Source organism: Pezoporus wallicus, unplaced genomic scaffold, assembly GCF_028554395.1.
Source record: "Pezoporus wallicus isolate ANWC-B61680 ecotype Strahan unplaced genomic scaffold, APGP_CSIRO_Pwel_v1 contig_2871, whole genome shotgun sequence".
NCBI classification, from domain to species: Eukaryota; Metazoa; Chordata; class Aves; order Psittaciformes; family Psittacidae; genus Pezoporus; species Pezoporus wallicus.
Window position 1 is genome coordinate 244,451 of NW_026640775.1, and position 11,928 is coordinate 256,378.

Here is an 11,928-nt window from a genome sequence, read left to right on the forward strand (position 1 = left end):
CGAGGGAGCTGCAAGCTCCTCCTGGCTCCGTTCCACCAAGTGCCAGCCTCGCTCCGTTAACCTTCAACAGTCCCTCAGACAAGGCATGGAGACAGGCAGACCGGCAGATGGTCTCTGCATCCTCTGGAAGAAGCTCTGGCAGACACAAACACAAGCAGCAGCATATTCACATAGGTGGGAGCAGCCTGTAACCGCTGGAGTGTTTTAAGATGATACATATATGCATTAGAAGTCTGTAATTCCAACATGTCAATCATAGATTAAAAACAGACTAAATCCCAGTAACATACTGGATTCCTTTCCTATATGCTGTGAACTAGAACTGATCACAGAGATCCTGCCCTGCCAGCAGTTTTCCTGTTGTATATCACATGTAGCTGAGCACATGCTCTGGGGAAGATTTAGGCTTTCGATAACAAGAAAGTAGGAGAGTTGCTGTTGACAGCTATGCTCATTGTTGATAAATACACACAAGCAAGTGCCAGCCCTAAAAATAAAAAGGAGCGGATTTGCTTGCTATGAGCCCAGCTCCGGTGCAATGCAGTGGAGTCTTAGTCTTTTAATTTCTTAATGAAATGTTTGCCTCAAACCCTTCAGAACTGGAAGCAGTAAAACCTTAGCAGGCACAACAGTAACAGCAGCAGCCAGAAGGCCAGCAGGAGCTGCTCATTTAATCTCCGCACTGCTTGTACCCTGCCAGCCTGAGTTACTCGACTTTGTGATGCGAAGGAAACAGTTTACTTTTGAGCTGTATCTAGGGCACTAGAAACTTGACCCTCATTCAGGCATGGCATATAATCCAACAAAGGCTAATTATTCCTGATTTCTAAACAGAATCACATATGAAGCCAAACGAGCCTGCCAGGATCCCTCTCTCAGTGGAAAGGAATGAGAGGGAGAGGTACAAAGAGGCAGATGGTGTGTGTGAAGCACACTTTGTGTAGCTGTCCTATTACACACACAGGTTTTCCTCTCACACCTGTTTCTACCACTCAAACACCAAATTATTTAAAGCTAGCAAAAGGAGAGGGGAGAGAGGGTGTGGAGGGCAGATGAGATGCAACTCATTCTTTGCATTCTCTTCCCCAGTATTTACAGGTCCTTGATTCCCCTTTCTTGGGCTAGTTTTCTATTTCAAGACACTGCAAGTTTGCCTTGAAGAATCCAAAGTGGCTGGAGAGCTGGGAAAATTAGCATTTAAAGGGGTTTAATAAATAAATAAATAATAAATAAAACACCCTCAGGGAGTTTTCTAGAGAGGGTGAACTCCATTAAATTAAGGGCCAGGACTTGGGCATCACTTGTGCTAAAACAAAACACAACCTCCAGCAAGGAAATCTCATTAAATGACCAAAGCTAATATTGGTTTAATGTTTACAAAAATCCTCCCCCTTCCTCTAAAACCATGTCAATCCACTTTGGAGCATTTCTATTTCATAGCAACTAAAAAAGGGTGGGAAGGCAAAAATGTAACCTAGGGTTTAGTCCAGGTGTGGTGCAAGAGCTAAAAGATACAACGATAGCTTGTATCTCTTTCTATATCCGGTGGAAACACTGCAGAACAGCTCATTTTGTCCCTGTTAATCAGTACTGAGCCCTCCCTCTTTGCTGCGCACAGTGCCTTTCTGAGCATGGGAAGCCATCTCCTCACTGCTACCTGCAACAGCATGGACCAAAGACAGCACATACCAACAGCAGCTGCCTGCATCTCCAAATGCAATTATATTCTTCCATGGAGGAAAAATAAATGAGTACATCAGATACTGAATGCTCACCAAGAAAATTCCACTCATTTATTAGATGTCTTGTCCTTTATAGGGTAACTTGAGCCAAATGATCCTGCTTATTTAAGTACAAAAAACCTTCAGTCACAGGAGATTCCAGAAATGCCAGAATCCTGAGCTCCTCTCTCTTGCCACAGAGACAAAAATCTCTCCCACCCACTTCTCTGCTCAGCCCAATCACTGCATGCACAGAAGTTCTACGGTCTCTGGCCCATCTTCTTCAGGGTTCGATTCAGCTGGAATTAGAGAAAGGAAAGGTCAGAAAAATACAGTCATTGTTATACGCTACTGTTCCCCTCAGCAGCCTTTATCCAATGCCTCTACTCCCTCCTCTCTAACTCACTGATAAAACACTCTCGTGCAAGTGAAGGCAGTGTGCAAAGCAGACAGGGAACCACTAAAACTGCCTTCTCCCCTCCACAACAGCAGAGAAGGATGTGGGGAGAAAAAAGGATACAAACTTGTAGCAGTGGTATCGCAACCCTGTATTGCTGAAGTCCCCACATCTCAGGTTTTTTTGCTGCTACGTTTCCAGTGTGCAGCAGCTTCTGTCAGGATTGTGGAGCAGTGACAGAACGTCACCTCCTGGTTGAGCACAACACTGAAGTCATCAGTGCTCCAGAAATCTTTGAGGCCACTTTCTAGAGCCATAGTTAAGAAGGTAGGGATACAAACTTAGTTATGTTACTGATAGGAACACCACGGTTTTCTGGGGATAACAAAGTCAATGCCCTTGGACAGCAAACCCCTCCTGTGGCTCAAAGAAGCACTTCTCACACAAAACCACTCTTCACAGGCCAGCAGCTGCTGCTGAAACCACCTGCCTTTGCCAGTGCTTTGCAGAGCTGGGGCTCACTCCAGCAAGGCATCATGCAGCTGTGTCACACAAGTGTGGCTCCTCCAGGGGCTGCACAGCCCAGCACTTCCAATGCTCACCCCACTTCTCCTACACAGCTCTCCTGCTCAGGCCTCACCTCCTCAAACTTGTGGATCTGGCGGATGAAGAAGTCCCCATAGCGTCGAGCAACCTTTGTGTCTGCAATATGGATCATGTCCTGAGAAGGGAACAGCATGAGGTCAGGAGGACTGCAAAACTTGACCCAAATGTCACCTCCTGAGAACACTGACAAACAGTTCCCTCTGTCCTGGGGAAGAAATTTGGAACCTTTGTTTTCTGGGTACAATGACTACCAAAGGTGCCTGTGACATCCCATCACTGGTCATCTACTGACACTCCTATTAAGCATGGCTATGAATTCACTGCAGGCAGCCAAGCCCTTCACATGGCAAAAAAGGAAGGGATGTTTCCCACAGACCGGCGCAAAACTGGGTGCTGCCACTTCCAGAATTTCCCGGGTAAAGGTATTTCCTAGTCAGCAAAGGAGATACCAACCTTGTCAATATAGAAGTCAACCTCAGAGGCAGACTGGAACTCCCCATCCAGAGCAGATATGCCACTGGTCCATACCAGGTTCTTCATCTTATGCTTGAAGACAAGCAGTTGGATACGAAACTCCTGTTCTGTAAGGTCTAAGAAGCCAGCCAGCTTCGCCACAGGCATGGTGGTGTAGAGCTTGAGGAAGCTACGAATGGTAGAGAGCTGGGCCTGCTGCTGAACCTCATCAGCAAAGACCTTGAGCTGCTGCAGAAAGGGCTCCTTGTGGTAGTTAGGGTGCACATTGTCGTAATTGGGTACCACAGGGGAGAGGAACTTGGGGCAGGCGTAACTGAAGAGCTCCTCATAGACTTGTGCATCACCCTTCTGCATGCGCAGCATCTTATCGCCGTATTTCTCTCGCAGCTGCAGGTGGATGCTCTCATCTATGCGCATGGGGTACATGGTGAGGGCGATGGCCAGCAGTGCATGCATCTGCTCGTTCTGCTTGTTGATCTGAGATAGAGAGGAGAACCTGTTAGTTATCAATGTGGTCAGGCTTTACAGTGCCAGAGGGAGCTGGGAGATAGAAATAGACCCTTTTTTCAGAGACAGACCCTTCACCCAGACCACCAACAGTCCTAATGGTCAAGGGGGTCAGCATAAAGAAGCAATGCCTTTGGGCAAAGCAGACAGATGAATGCTGTATCAATGCTCTTATCAATGAAAAAGAAGGCTGGATAGAGTGAATGTACCCAGAGCCATACATAACCTGGATGGCCAGAAGCATGTTTGCTTTGGTGCGAAAAAGTGCGGAAGGGAAGGCACAGGGGAAGGGAAGGCAGAGTTCAACAACCATCTCCTGGCAAGGGAGGCATCAGAGAAACCAGTGAAGAAAAGACTGAGAAGGAAGGTTTATCTGAGTGTGGGATGAAACGGACAGCTCTGTGGCTGAAACAGACATATGAAATTTTTGAACTGAGAATGGCAGGATTTGGCTATACAAAATGAAATGAATCATAAGGGTGAAAAGGAGACAGCAGCAGCAAGGGGTAAAACAGGCACCAGAGACAGCTTAGGTTGAAAGAAAAAGGAGCTTTGTTTCAGCTATGCTGATGTAAAACAGTCTGTGAATGACTGACTGACAATGGAAATACATATGAGTGGCTGTAATCTGAAATGCAGGACTGGACTAGAACAGGACTGAGGCTGAAGCAGCATCAACAAGAATATTATTGTTAATGATACTCATTAACAACACTGCCTAGAGGGAGGGTGCAGATGGAACCAGAACAACTGTATGGTGAACAACCAAAGGAACTAGTAATGCAGCTAAGAGAAAATATTGCACATGGCAAAGCAGTTCAAAGGTTCCCCAGGCACCATCACCAGCATAGTCCAGGGAAATAAGGCTGATGTAAGTTATCAAGTGACAGAAGAGGCAGGAAAGAAGAAAGCAGCTTTTTCGTTTGGGAAGTCTAGACCTATTCTATCTCTTACCATCTCATACTTGTAGGTTGTCCTCTGAAACATGCTCTTGGTCCTCTGGATGTAGAGGAGAATGTTAGCAAAGACACGGATGGCATCCTGGTAACGTCGCATCATCAGGTACGCAAAGCCCACATAGTAATATGTGGTTACTTGGCATTCAGGCACCCGGGAATACATGCTCTGAGAAGGAAGGATGAACATGCTATGTTAGAGAGAAGACAACCACCTTTGATACAAACTGCTCACTACCCAGAAACCAGCCACCTCTGCTTTCACTCCCATCCCAAATATAGGAAGGAGAGGGTTAATTCAGGATACCTCACCTCCCACCCATCCCTGCAGCAGTTTCCTCACTTTTTATTAGATCATCCCATTTCCTATGTTTTCCAGTTTCAGCTTCCTGCAAGCAGAGGACTCCTGCACTGTGCCTAACACTGCTTTGCTCAGTTCCCTTTTCCCCTGTTTCACTCCACGTCCTGTGCCAGACAGCACATACACAGATCTGTGCCAAGCCTTGGGCCAAGCCTGTGTTGCAGCTGGACTTTTTTTGCCACTATTACCATACACAGCACCCAATTCTAGGATTCTAGGGCAAAAACATGCATGATGGGAGGTGGCACAGTGAGAACATGAGTCAAAAATACAATAAGCCACTGACAAGGGTAGGAGTGCTATGCTCAGCCAGCTACCACTTACACTTCAAATAATATTCCCTGTAACAATACTGACTTGCACAACACAGCAAACCTAAAAAATTAGGCATTTGTGCTGCAACAGCAGCAGGCATTATCATATGGCTTCATTTAATGCCAAAGCTCTAGCTGTGTTCAACTACAAACTCCTGACAACAACAACAGCTACAAACAACTCCTCAGCTGGATGATTCATTATGGCAATCTTTCACCAGCATGCTTGAACAGAGGCATTTAGAAAACCAAAACAGAGGATTTAAAACACACTGCTTTACCTTCTTGTTGAGCTCGATGTTCTCCAGAACCTTGATTGCTTGGTAGTAATCCCCCAGCAGAGAGTGCAGACGCAGGAGCCCAACCAGGCTGAAATAGCCCAGCATCTTGTAAAGAGAGTGGCGACCATATTCACCAGCCACACTTTCAGGGTCACCTAGGGAGAAAAGGAACCATGACGCCTTCTTCCAAGGAAGCCAACTCCCATTCTAACATGTCTATGTTTACAAGCAAAGGGAGCAAGACCTCAGGTGTAATCACAGAATCAGAATGGTCTGGGTTGGCAGAAAAACCATAATATTATCTAATTCCAACACCATGCCATGGGCAGGGATGCCTCATAATAGACCATGTCACCCAAGGCTCTGCCCAACCTGGCCTTGAACGCTGCCAGGGATGGAGCATTTACCAGTTCTTTGGGCAAGATGTTAAAGTGCCTTACTACCCTCACAATAAAGAATTTCTTCCTAATATCTAACCTGAGCTGCTTCTGTTTAAGTTCGAACCCATCATCCCTTATCTTATCACTCCAGTCCCTGATGAAGAGTCCCTCTCCAGCATCCTTGCAGGCATCCCTTCAGATACTGAAACGCTGCTATGAGGTCTCCATGCAGCTTTTCTTCTCCAAGCTGAACAGCTCCAACTTTCTCAGCCTGTCTTCGTATGGGAGGTGCTCCAAATAAAATCAAAAGCAAAATAAAAGCACAGACAGAGGTCTTGCTTGGCAACCCGCAGCTAGCTCACCTCCACTAGTATAGACCTCCAGTTGTCGGTTGATGTTGGATTTGTCTACCAGAGAGTGCAGCACATTAAGGACACTGTGGACGTTCCAGATCTTGGGGTTGGAACGAAGAAAATCAATTTCCTCTTCAGACTTCTTGGCTGTCTTGCAGCGGTACTGGCTGAAAGACTGGAACTACAGGAAAAAGCAGAGATTCAATGATGAAAAGCTATTTTGGAGATGTTCCGATAAGTGCACTAAGCTTACAAGTTGATCGCACAAATGCACTACAATAAGCTGCAGAAGTTTCATCTGAGATCACCTGGCAACCAAAATGGGAAATAATACTAACTTTGAAGCACTTAGGGAAAAAATTATACAGTGTATAGGGAAAAGGCCAGAAGACAGAATGAACCTGAGAAGGATTTGCTGTCTGAACAGGTAGCAAAGAGAAAAAACAAGTCATAAGATGTATCTGCACACACACACATCTGCTTCTATATATGCACACATTGTTTTTCATCCTCAAGCTTGGCAAGGCTGCAACGGTTAAGGAATTCCAGGCAGCTCTACAGTAAAAAGTTACAGAGAAAGGAATCTATAGAGGAGAACCAACAGCATTTGAGATCTGTATTGCTGCACTCAGAACAGTAAGTGGAAAATTATTTTCTGACATCAAGATCTTGGACCACAGATTATTTCAAATCAGGTCAGCAATCTTTCAGTGGAAGCATAAAGGCCCTACTGACTAGGAAACGCAAAACTAAAGTAAAACCAAAGAACACATGAGTTTGAACAAGTATCTTCAGAAGGTTTTTGTGATTATAGCAGCCTTCAGTCAGGCTGCTTTGCACAAATCAGGAAGAAATGAAGGTTAGTTTAAAAAAAATCCACTAAGCAGCAACTGAAACAGAAATATCAACAGAAGTCCAGGACTTCCCTAAAACCTCCCTGTAACTTAAAAATCTGTACATTTACAACTATTTTATCTACCTGGTGACCCAGGAATAACAATGCTCATCAAAGTTTTTTGACCTGCAATGGTACCCAAGCTATGAAAATCACAGAGGGACAAGATGAAAAATAGCGCCTCACAGAGGCAATGCCACCACAAAATGGCCCAGTCTCATAGTCATATACCTGGTATATGAATTCATCGATGATATCCCAGAGCCACTGGTTAGGCAGTTCCAGAGGAGCAGGGCCATCAGCATCTGCAGAAGAATGCAGAAGAATTAAGCCTTAAGAGAGGCTTAATCTCTTGAGCAAGAACAGTGGTAGAACTGGAGGAACAGATAACTGAAAGAACACAATTTCCCTGAAATGGAAGATGCAGCATCAGATGAATGAAACTTCCAGAAGGGCAGTGATATGCAGCTTTGGCTACCTCAACTCCTTCCCTTTTAAAGAATAAGAGCATGTATGGGGTTAACCTCTAGAGTGTGATGGCTGAGTAGCAGTGATATTCAGAAACTGCACACAGGCTGTAGGGTTTTACCCCAGCTGATGTTTTCTCCACAAGTCTGGCAGGGAGTCACAAACACTAAGATTTGTTCCAAGGGGAGTCAACAACAGTAACCAATTGTGAAACACTGCAAGTTTTCTCTAGCTTACAGCTTCATTTTGCTTTTTAATAAAAAGACGGGTGAAATAGCTCTCAGCAAGGCATAAAGCTAAACAAGTTTTACTTTTTACAGTATTTCAGAAAGCACTGGAAAATATTTATGCTTTTTGTGGGTTTAAATGCATGGATGTAAAGTGCTCTTCCGTGAACAAAAACTCAAACACATGGAAAGCCTGTAGACTACTTCTCCCTCTTGGGTCTTTAAACATTGCAGTTCTACCCCTCGCCAGCTGTACCCGCTTCAAAACAGAAAGGAACTGCAGCAACTTACTGAGGATGTAGTTGAAGAGATTGCAATAGTTGTAATAGGATTCAAATCTCTGCTCCAGTGTAGGTCCCCCCTGCAATGAGAAGTCAGCACAGTCTGCTTAGTTTCAAGCAAGGCAGGAGGAAGTTTATGGGCAACAGAATATGAAGGACAGTCAATAGTCAGGGCAGTATAGGGTCTATTTCAGAAATGTTAGAGACAATATTCAACTAGGACACCCACCAGCACCACCCAGAAGACCTGACATTGTATCACTATTGTCCCACAGAATAGGGCTGGTTTTTCATGTACAGGGCAACCAAGCAATCAAACCTCCTGTGAATAGGATGCCTTAACCCTCCTTGTCCTCCTCTCTGCTGTCCAGACTGAAGAGCTTCCCACTACCTTCAACAGCTTTCCTCCCTTCTCCCCTCCTGAGAAGCCTTTCTGTACCAACAATACTACTTGTAGACAGTATTTCTAAATGTTCTGAAAGACCAGCAAACACAATAGGGAATCACTCTCTTCTTAGAATGATCTTTCTTATTTCACCTGGAGGCAACTCAAAGGCAGCCTGAGAACAACTAATAGCACAGCCTGAGAAACCAGTCTCTCCTGTTAAAGCCCGACCTGCGTTAATACAGCAACCTTTTTAAAGGGCTCATTTCTCCCCCCTCTGGTCCACACCAAAACTGCAGCTATTTATTTACTCGAAAGTGATGCCTCTCTTCAGCTTCCTTCTTTAAAGGACCAAAACCAACTGTGATTTTCTCACTGACTTCGAATTAGCTTAAGAAGAAAAAAAAAAGTTGGGGTTGTTTTGTTTTATAGAGCATTATTCTTTCCTTCTCCTGTATCCCTTATGGTGCCTGTGTCCCTCTCCACAAAGCACTCTGACCCCATATGGGTTTTTTAATCACAAATAATGCACCTTCTTCTTGTAACACTCTCTCACCCACCTGCTAATTTGGAGAACAAAAAGCCACAAAGAAACACACAAAACCAACTGATCTATAGGTCTTGGCAATTACAGCTCTATCAGAAAGAAAATTTAATTACCCCCAACACCTCCTTCTTCCCCAACTCCCTAAGCACTACAGTAACAAACTTCTACGCAATAGCCTCCTGAAAACTCAGACCAGGTCTTCTGATTCATACAGGCTGCCAGGGAAACCTGCACAGTCACCATAAACAAGCTTGAGGAGACAGCTAATGAGCCTCAGAAAGACAGTCAAGCCTTTCTTGCTTTTCAGCAATTAGTTACTACAAAAAAAAGGCAAGAATTTTAAGCCTTCTTAACTGCAACCTGACTTAGAACTCATAAATCCATTCAATCCTGCATTGCAAAGACCACAGAACCACTGATGCTGCGGTGGCAGCAAGAACTGGCAAGTTCAGTGGCATAGAAAACACAGCATGCAACCAACAGGGAGACACAGGACAAACACTCACGCTGACTTTGGCATAGATGTGCCTATAATACAGCTCCTTGTATAGGATGAGGAAAACAGCGTCTGGAAAAAAGATTACAGAACAAGACATTAGCAAGCCACAAGGCCCAGGCAACTGGATCTCTTGGATACACCAGTGGTGCTCCTCCTGCCACAGTAATAAAGGGAGTTTGACTTCTTGCCAGGCACCTGCTGGAGGAGTTGCCAGAGTGAACAAAGATGAGCAACTCGGGCAGCAGCAACACTAGACACCTGCTCACTAATTTAACAAGCTATTTAGTTCCTTCTTTATCTGACAAGAAAAAGAGAACCAAAGACTTACCATTTCCGACCTGAGGGGCAATGGCCTCAGCCTCTGGCCATGGGGTATTCTTAAAAAACCTTTCCGTCAGCTTTGTCCAGCTGAAAGATAAGACACACTTATGGCATTATAAACCCTTTCTCAGTATAATAGTGCTGGAATTAGAGATCACCATACAGAGGACTTCGACAAGAAAGAGGAGCTCCACCTCCTTCTAGTAAGTCCAGTGTTGAGTCAAAGAATGAGAATCACAAACTAAGCAATTAAAGTCTTCAATTTATCCCTGAAGTATGGAACGGTTGTGTGTGTTACCTTCATACTCCCTTTACGTTAAGGTGACACAGCTACAAGCAGGAGGGAGTATATGCAGGGAACAGACACCACCGCATGGCTTTTTGCAAACTGCCTAACTAGCACTACTGGGGTCACTTTTGCTGCCTCCACACACACTAGGCACAGGACTGGGATTTTCCTTCAGACAAGTCACAACTCACTTATGTTAGCTTAATGGTGTGGAAATACTGAGAGTTTGGCTTTTTTCTTCCAGTAATCAGATCAAACCTCACACTTATTTTAGAGAAAGCCCAAACACCACAGGCAGTAGTCAGCCTTCCGTTTTTAAAAGCAGTGTGCATTTTCACCACAGTTTAAAACAGTGATTCCTCCTTTGTACCTGTTCTCATAGATGTCCTGGATCTCGTATACCTTCTGGTCAATAACATCACTGGACACACGGCTGGCCTGGAGCTCGTACACCTTCTGGTCGATGAGATCCGACACTGTCTTGTGAAAGTATTGAATGAAGTTCTTGATCACTTCGGGGATCACCTGGTAGGTCTGCTGCTCGTACTGGCGCTCGTAGGCCAGGTCCTGCTTCGGGTCTCCTGAGAGAAAGGAGAGACGCAGTGAGGCAGGCGGCCGAGGCCTACAGGCCCAGCAGGCTCGGGGCACGCATGGGCCACCGCACTCACCCGTGTGCATATCATAGTCGTTGGAGTAGGCGTAGGGATCGTAGGCGGCCTGTGGAGAGACGGCAGCAGCTAATCACCACGCCAGCACGGACACAGTCACCCCGGTCCCCTCCCGCCGCCCCGAGACCCCCGACTCGCACATCGTTGTCGTTCCGGTTTGGGGAGCCGGTAGACCTTCGACTTCCCCGTGTGAGGGGCCTCCAGAAGGAGGTCGGATCTGCTCGGCGGGCGGCTTGGGAAGGCTCCCTTGCGCTTGCCAGGGGAGAGCACCGGTCAGGAGAAGGCAAGGAGAGCGCTTCTTACCTGGCATCTTGGATCTTCTACTTCCCCTTCTGTGAGCCGAGACAGCACCAGTGTGGTTTGGACCCTGCACCAAAGCTGAAGTGGGTTGTTTCAGTAGGAAAGTGCTCAGTTTTCCTCCGCGCTTTCCAGTAATTTCTTTCTTTCTTTTCTCTCTAGCTCTGAAAAGGTTGCGTGAAGCTGCCAATAGCAATGACTTGGACACAGGTAAGAATTCTGCCCGTCCTACTTGGGACCCTTTTCTTGAAGGGAGTTCTGTCAACGAACTTCATTTTAGGAAAGGATGAGATTGTGGATAGTTTGTGGACGTGGTGCTTGGGATGTTGCAAATCTAGCAACTGCTTTTCTGGAGCCTTGTTTTGCTCTCTGAGCAGAATGAGGCTGGTTATAGTAGTCATTTTTTTCACAGGTTCATAGCGTAGGCAGTTTTCAACTGCCTCAAGCTAAATCAGCACTACACCATTCCAGCTTTTTTTGCTGTGTAACTTTTACTTGTAAGCAGCAAGAGAGTAGTGTTTTGGTAAAGTGGAAAAGTTGGGATTATCTAAGCCATGCTCTGTGTGATGAAACAGTGTGACCCAGTAGATCAGAACCAGGACCAGTGCTGGATTCTGCCTCTCACAGTGACTTCAGGGAAGGGTTGTGGCATGTCTGAGAGTCCCTTTACCTCTCTGTACTGTAGATTAGGTGGGGTTTGA

At 45.6% G+C, this 11,928-nt stretch overlaps 1 protein-coding gene across 1 annotated transcript; it reads right to left on the minus strand.

The window, feature by feature from the left end:
* Positions 1-1,761: 1,761 nt before the first annotated feature.
* Positions 1,762-11,075, minus strand: EIF3L (eukaryotic translation initiation factor 3 subunit L). Its single transcript, XM_057420701.1, has 13 exons — positions 11,071-11,075; positions 10,931-10,979; positions 10,633-10,843; positions 9,981-10,060; positions 9,660-9,721; positions 8,232-8,301; positions 7,477-7,550; positions 6,360-6,531; positions 5,618-5,772; positions 4,660-4,830; positions 3,178-3,675; positions 2,759-2,839; positions 1,762-2,020 (listed from the first exon to the last, which is right to left on the minus strand). Exons 2-13 carry the CDS (start codon positions 10,938-10,940, stop codon positions 1,982-1,984), a joined length of 1,623 nt encoding a protein of 540 aa, XP_057276684.1. The 5' UTR covers positions 10,941-10,979; positions 11,071-11,075; the 3' UTR covers positions 1,762-1,981.
* Between the last annotated feature and the right edge of the window lie 853 nt (positions 11,076-11,928).